Source organism: Lontra canadensis, unplaced genomic scaffold (assembly GCF_010015895.1).
Source record: "Lontra canadensis isolate GAN:19392208 unplaced genomic scaffold, GSC_riverotter_1.0 scaffold194, whole genome shotgun sequence".
In the NCBI taxonomy this organism is placed as follows: Eukaryota; Metazoa; Chordata; class Mammalia; order Carnivora; family Mustelidae; genus Lontra; species Lontra canadensis.
The window spans coordinates 213,789-223,111 of NW_022631188.1; the positions used below are offsets into that span (position 1 = coordinate 213,789).

Sequence of the window (9,323 nt, forward strand, 5' to 3'; positions counted from 1 at the left end):
AACCAACTGAGCCACCCAGGTGCCCCAAATACTGGTCATATCTTAACTAAGCAGCTTATTTTACTCAATTTAATTTTATCTGGAAATAATTTTTTGGCTGCCCTATTAAATAGACTAGGTTTGAAGCCATTTTATAATTTACTTCATAAACATACGTTTGTTTTATACAAAAGCAAGGTGTCCAAGACTACCAACAAAGTAACTTTTTAAGTTGAAATTACATAATACTGTTAGATAATACTTTGATCATGTAATTGGCTCCCTAGTACTTAGTAAAATTTAAACTCCTTACTCTGGCACTGAAGACCCCTACTATGTGCCTATTTCGCATTTGCCTTAGTTACTAAATCTGACAAACTCTTTGTAATTCCAGCTCTTTCACACATGACCGTATCCATGTGCTGACAGCTGACAGCCAGAAATACCCTTTTCCTGCGATTCTGTACCCTTCAGCTCACCATTCCCAAGGCATTTCTCATGGCATGCCAATTTATGTGCGTGCCTTACCGACTTCAGCACACTAAAACCCTAAGCCCAAGCATGTATGTGTGTATGTATATGCTTTATCTTTCATTATCAGACATAACAGGCACTGGAAGTATTTTTCTACAGTATTCCCTCCTCTACGGAGAAGCGTCTAAGGCTGGGAAGGAGCAGAAAGTGAAGGAAGCACAGCGGTCCCATTAATCCCAGCAAGTTACATGTATATAATGGTTTCTGGTTTATAAAAAGCTTTCACATACATTTCTCCCCATGACATTAAAAAAAAAACAAAGAAATATGAACAGTGTTTAAGATCAAGGCTGTTCGCTAACATTTAGGAATAGAGAAAAGAAAATTGCTAGCTTTATGGAAGTAACAAAAGATTAAGGAAATTTTAGACGGCTAAAAAAGATTACATTTTAGAAGGCTAAAAAGGTGGAGAAAGCTGGTAAAAGTTTGGAAAACTTAAGTTTTAAATTACACCGCACTGAGGGGCAATGAAGACAATGAGACTGCGAGAAAGTGGGAAGAGGGAAAGCCCCCGAGTCTACCAGGTCTCTCGTCAGCCTGTGCTGCTTCAGAGTGGGAACCTAGAAAGGGTACTTGACAGCACAGGGACCACCCTGCTGGTGACCGAACAAAACATGGTCCTGAGATCCACAAGAAATGGAATCCATTCTTGGCATAGCCTGGAAAGCTGGAAGCTGATGACATCAAGAAGACGCCAGTCTTTAAAGAACTCAGTTGGTGATTTGCGTGAAAACAAAAGGTATCACAAAAGTCTTTTTGTGGCTTCACAGGTTGATACTTTGGATATTGTGGAGTAGGAGTCCAGTATAATTCTGAACGGATACATTTTCTCCTACTGTCCATACTTGGGCTCCCATCCTCACTGGCTGCCTCTGACTATCTTCTTACCCCGACCCAGCGAACAGACTAGTTCTGAAAACATGAATGAAGCCTGTTCAGCAGTATCTGGTGTGAATCCTCTCGCCTGGAGGAAATTTAGGCCTTGCTAACGTAAGCTGCGATTCAAGTTGGCTCAAACATGGGAGAGAGAGATACAGGTGGTGTCTTGGCAATTTGTTAGGCCCAAGATAACTAAAAGGTGAGAAACAAGCTATTGAACATCACAGAAATTATATCAAAATTCATAATCAGTTGGATCTGACTTGATCAATCCACTTTTTATTTACCTGTGAAAGGTTTCCTCCTAAAAAGTAGCAAAATTAATGTGAACAAAATGGAGTTACATGGATGGAGCAGTCTCACCGCGTCTGAATGATCAGCTGCTTAAGGCATTCGTCTACAAGTACTAAGCTGGTGAAGAAAACGGATTCCCCGACCCCAACTCTGACAGTCCTGTGTGTGTGGCAGTAAATGCACAACTGACCCAGGATCTAGAACCTCAGAGAATCCGACACAAACATAAGTGGCCTTAGTTAGAAAGACCTCAGAAATCCAGACCACATTAGATTTTCAGAGCTATGGACGTCACCTCACTGGTATATTTAATGTTTATAAGCACCTGTACGCAAGGCACAGCGGGGAGTGTAAGAAGTCATGGATCTGACCAAATGATGGAGGATTCTTCATAGGCAAAATGGTCAGAGCAGCAGCCCTCATCAGAGCCGTCTGCACAGGAGACATCATAAAGTGCTGGCCGGAGGTGCTTAGCCAGTCTGGAAGCCCATTTCAGTCCAGTAGGTGAGAATAAATGTTTCAGGTCTTACCCCTTCCAGACTACTCTCCCGTAGCCTCCTATCAAACAAGCTGTTCCTCAGCCACCTTCTAGGATGTAGAGGAGAATCCATCTCAGCCAGACTCTGCATTTTCTGCCACAAGATGACGGGAAGTGGTCAGTCAAGCCCAGCCCAGTGTCTGTGATCAGGAAGGGCTGGCGAAGGCTTCGGTTCAATGAGGAATGAGCACCAACTCTGCCGTGTACAACATGGTCACTGTGATGGAACTTTTTTCCCGACGTGGCTTCTCCGATGTTGGACAAGGTATGAAGTTCGGGTAAAGCCTTTTCCACATGTGTCGCACTGATAGGGTTTCTCACCAGTGTGGATTTTTTGGTGTTCAATAAGGCTTCTGTTGCAGGTGAAACTTCTCTCACACTCATGACATTTGTAAGACACAGGAGCCTCGACATTTTCCCACTGGCCTCCCACCCTCCCCCGACTCTCCCAGGTCTCTGCACGTTCGGGATCCTGTACGTTCCTGTCACCGTGGATCCTCTGGTGTCTCAGGAGGTGTGAATTCCGCCTAAAAGCTTTGCCGCACATGCTGCACTGGTACGGCTTCTCCCCCGTGTGGATTTTGTGATGTTCCAGGAGGCTGCAGCTCTGGCTGAAGGTCTTCCCGCAGTCCTCGCACTCGTAGGGCTTCTCCCCTGTGTGGGTTCTCTGGTGTTTGATAAGGTTTGAGCTGTGACTGAAGACCTTGCCACATTCGTCACACTCATACGGTTTCTCACCAGTGTGGACTCTCTGATGGATGACAAGGGCAGAGCTCCCGATGAAGGTCTTGCCACAGTCTTCACATTCGTAGGGTTTCTCTCCAGTGTGGATTCTCCTGTGCTTAGTCAGGCCCGAACTCTGAGCAAAACTCTTTCCACATTCATGACAATAGTGCCGCCTACTTCCTGTGTCATTTTTCTGCTTTCTTGGTAACCTGCCCTCCTGTTCACCAGCTTCCGTGTGGGCGGGAACCTGGGCAGTGTCTTCACCCACGGGGCACGGCATTTCCCCAGTCTCTTGCCCTGGATGTTGCTCATCTGGGCGCAGGTCCGCGATCTCAGCCTGCATGGCACCACCTGAAAGAACGAGCGGTCAGACCGGTCAGTTATGCCCTGCCGCGGAGTTCCCCAGAGGCCAGGATGAGGATTCCATGCAAGGATGAGGATGGGAGTAAAGGAGGATGACGGATGCTGGGGGGAGACCAGAGAACAGGCGTGGGGCCGTCAGAAGCAGGGCGCCCCCTGGGAGGTGGGGAAGGTGGTGAGGACTGTGCCGGGGACACACGCAGAGGCTCCAAGTCCTAAGGATGGAGGCAGGACCCTGACTGGGGCTGGATGCTCAGAGAGCTGGGCGGAAGGCAGCGGAAGGAAGCAGGCAAATGTAAGGACTTAATGAAACATTCTGTAAGAAACGGGGCAAGCGGGAACCAAGAAACTGATCCGCAGTCAGGGATACGAGCGGTCACTCTGACCCCAGACAGGGACCAGCTTCGCTGCTGACAGAGCTGAGCTGGCACTGCCACTGCACACCACAGAGCCGTGAGCTCTGACGAGTCCGGCTGTTGCCCTGTGTCCTGATCTCTAGGTCACCTCTGCCGTCCCTTCCGGGTCATTTCTTGCTCTCGCACTCTACGGTCCCGTGGCCCATCTCCTGAGGAGGACTCAGTCTCCTGTCGAGGCTGGCAGTGGGCGGGGGATCAACACTGACTGCGCACCTGCTGCGAGCGAGGCTGGGGATTGCGTCTGCTGCATCCCACGTCCCCTGCCCAGAATGCTGGCAGAACAGGAAGGAGGCGGCGTCACGGGGGTTAAGGAGCTGGTCGCGCTGCGGTTAGGAGCGGGTTCAGAATCGGTGGCTCTGGATGCAAACAGCTCAGACAGCTTCTCGCAGCCCAGCAGCTTCTGACCGACAAGGGGAGCCACGAGACCCTAGCAGAGACCAGCACCCATGTCTTACCCAGGGGAGTCAGGCCGCCACAGTTCTCCTGCCTTTCCTCTCCGTGGAAGCTCCTCCAAGATGAATCCAGCTGTGTCCACGCAAGGGAGGAAGCCAGGGCCACGGCTTCCGTCTTCAGCAAGCCCTGAAACAGCACACGGTACCACCTAGTTCCTCTGCCCCAAAGTCCTGCCCACAGCTGGGCACAGGAGACTCAGTGTCCCCTCCAACGGCTGTGCCGACCACGCCAGCGCAGCCACTAATACCCGCCTCACCGGTCAGCAGAGCAGCACGGAAGTAAAGAACGAGAGAACCCATGAGGGTGTGTTCGTCAGTGTCTAGACAAAATAACGGCCAAGCCAGTGAAAGGCCTGGAACCAACGGAAACATCTCACGAGATTTCTGGTGTGATTTTCAGCAAGGTAGTGAGGGGGGCTCATTGACATGAATGATTATTAAAATATAATGAAATGAGGGGCGCCTGGGTGGCTCAGTCATCAAGCGTCTGCCTCCAGCTCAGAACATGATCCCAGGATCCTGGGATCGAGCCCCACATTGGGCTTCCTGCTCAGCAGGGGGTCTGCTTCTCCCTCTCCCACCCCCCTGCTGTGTTCCCTCTCTCGCTGTCTCTGCCAATATAAATAAATAAAATCTTAAAAAGAATAAAATACAAAGAATGTAGGTCTGAGGTGAGGACAGTCAGGGAAGAAAGTGCGACTACAGAATCTCGAGGACATGAGGAACTGGATGAGAAAGTAAAATCCACGTTAAGTAAAGCTTGCTCAGATTGTACTATTAGTTGAGAAAAATGGACATGCCTCACCTTCCTCTCAACTTTTAAGTTCCATGAGAGCCAGAGACTGTGTGTTTATACCCTAGTCATGGCATTTAAAAAAAAAACAAAACACACAAAACTTGGGGCACCTGGGTGGCTCAGTCCATTAAGCCTCTAACTTTGGCTCAGGTCATGATCTCAGGGTCTGGGATGGAGCCCTGTGTCAGGCTCCTTGCTCAGGGGGGAGTCTGCTTCCGCCTCTGCCCCTCCCCGCTCTCGTGCTCACTCTCTCTCTCTCTCAAATAAAATCTTAAAAAAAAAAAAAAATCCCACTTCAGAACAAAAGCACCATCATGACACGGTGGTGTTGAAGCAACTTGCCCAAGGTCACCCAGCTAATCAGTGGTGATGCTAGTGTGGGGGGTCAGGCAGAGAGACCCCGGAGGTGGTGCTTCCGCTTGCATTTGCGGAATTGTACTTATTGAAGAAAATCCCACTGAAGAAGGGGCTGACCAGAGAGACAGAGCAGGGAGGGTGTGAAAGCACAGACAGCACCCAGGAGAGTCATAAAATAGGAAAAGACTCCTCTGCAGGCACCAGAAGGTTAGACCATGACAAGTGACACTGGCATGCATGAGAAACTTAAAATCCCACCTAGGACTTGGGTGGGTGTAGGATGTAGGGCGGGAGGGAGAGACCGGCAAAGGATGCACAGCAGGGGGGCTCCGGCTCACCTGGGGCTGTGGGGGCAGCCTGGCAGTCACCACTGCATGTCCTCTGTGGCGCCCTCCCGGGGCAAGCCCGGGAACCTGGAGGACTAAGAAGGAAAGACGCTCTGGATGAGATGGACCCTGGCACCCAGTCTCCCTGGCCTGTGGATTCCAAGCTCAAAAACTGGGCCAGGAAATTCCCCAGAAAATTTATACACAATGTGCTCCTTTCCCCAGTGCCTGGTCCTGCCAACTCCAGGCCTAGAGCCTAGAGAGGCATGGTGTGCTGCTGCAGAGATGCAGGCAGGCTCCTCGGGAGGAACTGTGACAGGAAAGCAACATCAAAAGAAAACAAAGCTTTCCATTTGATGATCTTTAGTCTTGAATTTTGTCGAAAGAATGGATAAGATTTTTGGTGAAGTAACTCTTTAGTAGCTTTTAGGGTGTTTCTGCTTTGGTTTTAAAAAACTAAGAGTCAGATGAGGCTAGACCTAGAAATAAGAAAATGAAGGCTGTTTATATGGAACTTGCTCAAATCTGAGAGAAGTAAAGGGTCACTTCTGGTTTTCTTGGAAGAGCTGAACTTTGCAAGGGGCGGGAAACAAATTAGGGCAGAACCTCTGTGGAGAAAGACTGCACGTTGGTTGGTGTGTCCCAGTGCTGTGTGTCTTGGGAATATGCCCTCATGTGCACAGCATATGGGGAACACCTGGGAACATATGGTGCTTTCCCGTGGAGTACTTCTCACCCTGTCCAAGTTACAGACCAAGGGTCAAGAAGATTTATAATCTGACTTGCAGCATTCCTACAATGTCTGGGATATTATGGCGGGCTTTACATTTCTTGCTTTATATTCCTCACTCACTAATAACTAAAATATCATTGCTTTCTTTGTCATTTTCCCTTTTAATGTAAGCTCCAGTGGAGCAAGAGATCTGTCTTACTGACAGCTCTGTCCCTGGTGCCAGAACACTGGCTACCACATAGGGCATCTCCACAAACTCATGTTAAATAAATGGAGGTCACGTTATTAAAAAAATCAACTCTTTCCAAATACCAATTTTAATAGTCTTATTTACTAGGTCCAGGTTGGTTAGGAAAGCTTCCCACCATTGTTTGAAATTTCCCTGTCGTCTCAGTCTCAAAGTAAAGTAGATCTGTGTTGAGCATATAAAGCACCTGTCAACAGAGCTGTCTTTTAAATGACGCTTGATGAAGGCTGTCGAATTCAAGCTGCCCAGGAGACAACACTCACCTCTGTCTGCTGAGGCCTGGGATCCCAGAGATTCGCGCTTGAGCAGAGCCTTCTTTGGCTGCAACTCGGTACTCCAGGGCCTCTGGGCTGGTGTCAGCACCGCCATCTTGCAATAGAGCAGCTGCGTCTGGTCACCACCGAGGACCTGGAAGTTTCACTTTACTGATTCATCAGAACTTCTAGTATGCTTTCTCTGTGCTAGTACTTTCTGTTTTCTAGGCACTAGTTCTAAGAACCTTATGAATCATGATTCACTGAATGCAGGTAGCAACAGCTCTATGAGCAAGGAACTACTATTATCTGTGCTTTTGTGCTGAGGTAATGGAGGCCCAGAGTTGAAGCAACTTGCCCAAGGTCACCCAGCTAATCAGTGGTGATGCTAGTGTGGGGGGTCAGGCAGAGAGACCCCAGAGCCCATGCTCTTAGCCACTATTGTATGCTCCCTCGTTATATACATTGTGCTCTTTGGGAACTAGTGTTAAGTTCTCAGAATACTTTTTTTTTTTTTTTTTTTTTTTAACTGAAAAGTAAAAATAATAATTTCTAGCTTACGAGGTTTGGAGGACTAGCAAATAGGATGACAGCATATGAAATAACCTAACACAGGGCCAAGGATATTGTATGCCCTCATTAAACAAGTTTCTTTCTGGGCTTTTGTAATTAGTTTTGAATTCACTTTCATGATCATAAGCTTATATACAGCTTAGAATTTCCACATTTTCTATATAAAACGCACAACCTGAAACCAAGAGAATTGAAATGAGTTTTCACTGTTACAGGGCTTGGGGACACTATGGCCAATTCAAAAGCTTGGTCTCAGGGCGCCTGGGTGGCTCAGTGGGTTAAGCCACTGCCTTCAGCTTGGGTCATGATCTCAGGATCCTGGGATGGAGCCCAGCATGGGGCTCTCCTCTCGGCAGGAAGCCTGCTTCCCCTCCTCTCTCTGCCTGTCTCCCTGCCTACTTGTGATCTGTGTCAAATAAATAAAATCTTAAAAAAAAAAAACCAACGAAAAAAACTTGGTCTCCTGGTCACCAGTTACAATGTCCCCTGGAAAGCACAAAAATACAGGATAATGCACATGGAAAATGGTCCACAAAAAGCAGGAAGATGCAGATAAAAATGAACCCAGAAGTTCCTAACTTGTGGTTCGTGGACTCTCTTCCAAGTGTTCTATGAATGTAAACAGTAAATATATTTCTATTTTTACTAGTGTCTAAGCAAAATTTAGCAATTCCTTCAATTATGAATGGAAGCAACAAATGAAAGTGATATAAGCCTAAGTAGGCAAAACCAGGCACACGCTGTCAAAGGCATTCAGCACCACTATGAAACTCTACCAGTTACTGGGCCTGACTGGGCCTTACTATTTAGTGCATTAATTTTTAAAAAGCACATATATCACTAATTTGTTTCATGCTCTGTTAACTGTGTTTCAATATAACTGAGTTCTTCTGTAATCCTTCATGTTCTTAAAAATACCAGTACTCCGAAGGGGCAAAGAGGTTTATGATACGAAAAGAGACTGAGAACTTCTGGGTCTTCCAGAAACGCCCCTCACTCCGATGTTGAGACTTCAGGAAGAGACAGAGCTCGTCTCAGACACTAAGCCCTTCGCCTCTACCTGCGGCCCTGGCTCCTCCAGATGCCTCTGCAAATACTCCAGGAGCACCACCACCTCGTCCCCGCTCTCCGGCTGCTGCTCCCGCACCCAGGCCTGCAGCTCCTCGGGCAGGATGGTCAGGAACTGCTCCAGCACCAGCAGCTCCACGATCTGCTCCTTGCTGTGCGTCTCGGGCCGCAGCCAGCGTCGGCAGAGCTCCCGCAGCCGGCTCAGTGCCTCGCGGGGCCCCTCGGCCTCGGGGTAGCGGAAGCCCCGGAAGCGCCGGCGCGAGCGCTCGGGGCCGAGGGCCGGGCTGCCCGGCGCGCCCGCCTCTACCGCAGGCGCGGGAACGTCGTCCTCCTCCACCTTCACGGTCAGGACCCCCGTCAGAAGCCCCGGCCGCTCCTCTGCCGCGTCGGCGTGCAAGGCCGCGCTGGACTTCGACTCTCTGGCCATCTCAGGCCTCCCGCCCGCGAGCCGATCTACTGCCTCGGCAGTTCCTCGAGTGCGGAGTCGCTGCCGGCCGGCACGACTGCGGGTCACACGGGGCACTGCTTCCCCGCGGCCACACCCTGGCCGCGCCCCCTCCGCTGCTGCCCGGAGTCCGGTAGCCAGTCTCCCCGCGGCGGAGTGGAACCGACTGGCGCTCCTGCCGCCGGAGCGCGCGCAGCCCAGGCACCGGAAACTGATCCCCGGAAGCGGGGGGGCGTGGACCCGCGAGCACGCGCCTCTCCGCGGCCGCCCCGAGTTTAACCCTTCAGCTGCCGGGCTCGCGCCGGGAAGGCTGCGCTCAGGGCCGGAAGGAAGGAGGGACGGCGAG

The 9,323-nt window shown here is 49.8% G+C and overlaps 1 protein-coding gene across 1 annotated transcript; it reads right to left on the reverse strand.

Moving 5' to 3' along the window:
- Nucleotides 1–1,637: 1,637 nt before the first annotated feature.
- ZKSCAN4 (zinc finger with KRAB and SCAN domains 4) lies at nucleotides 1,638–9,042 on the reverse strand. The gene is made up of 5 exons (XM_032847814.1): nucleotides 8,525–9,042; nucleotides 6,901–7,045; nucleotides 5,670–5,752; nucleotides 4,182–4,305; nucleotides 1,638–3,301 (listed from the first exon to the last, which is right to left on the reverse strand). The coding sequence occupies exons 1-5, from the start codon at nucleotides 8,957–8,959 to the stop codon at nucleotides 2,439–2,441; spliced, it is 1,650 nt and encodes a 549-aa protein (XP_032703705.1). The 5' UTR covers nucleotides 8,960–9,042; the 3' UTR covers nucleotides 1,638–2,438.
- Between the last annotated feature and the right edge of the window lie 281 nt (nucleotides 9,043–9,323).

Coding starts and splice junctions, on each gene's coding strand:
- ZKSCAN4 (XM_032847814.1), bottom strand. CDS start 8,959: ATGGCCAGAGAGTCGAAGTCCAGCGCGGCCTTGCACGCCGACGCGGCA. Junction 7,046..8,524: donor TGGAGGAGCCAGGGCCGCAG/GTAGAGGCGAAG, acceptor TGAAACTTCCAG/GTCCTCGGTGGTGACCAGAC. Junction 5,753..6,900: donor CCAGGCCTCAGCAGACAGAG/GTGAGTGTTGTC, acceptor TTTCCTTCTTAG/TCCTCCAGGTTCCCGGGCTT.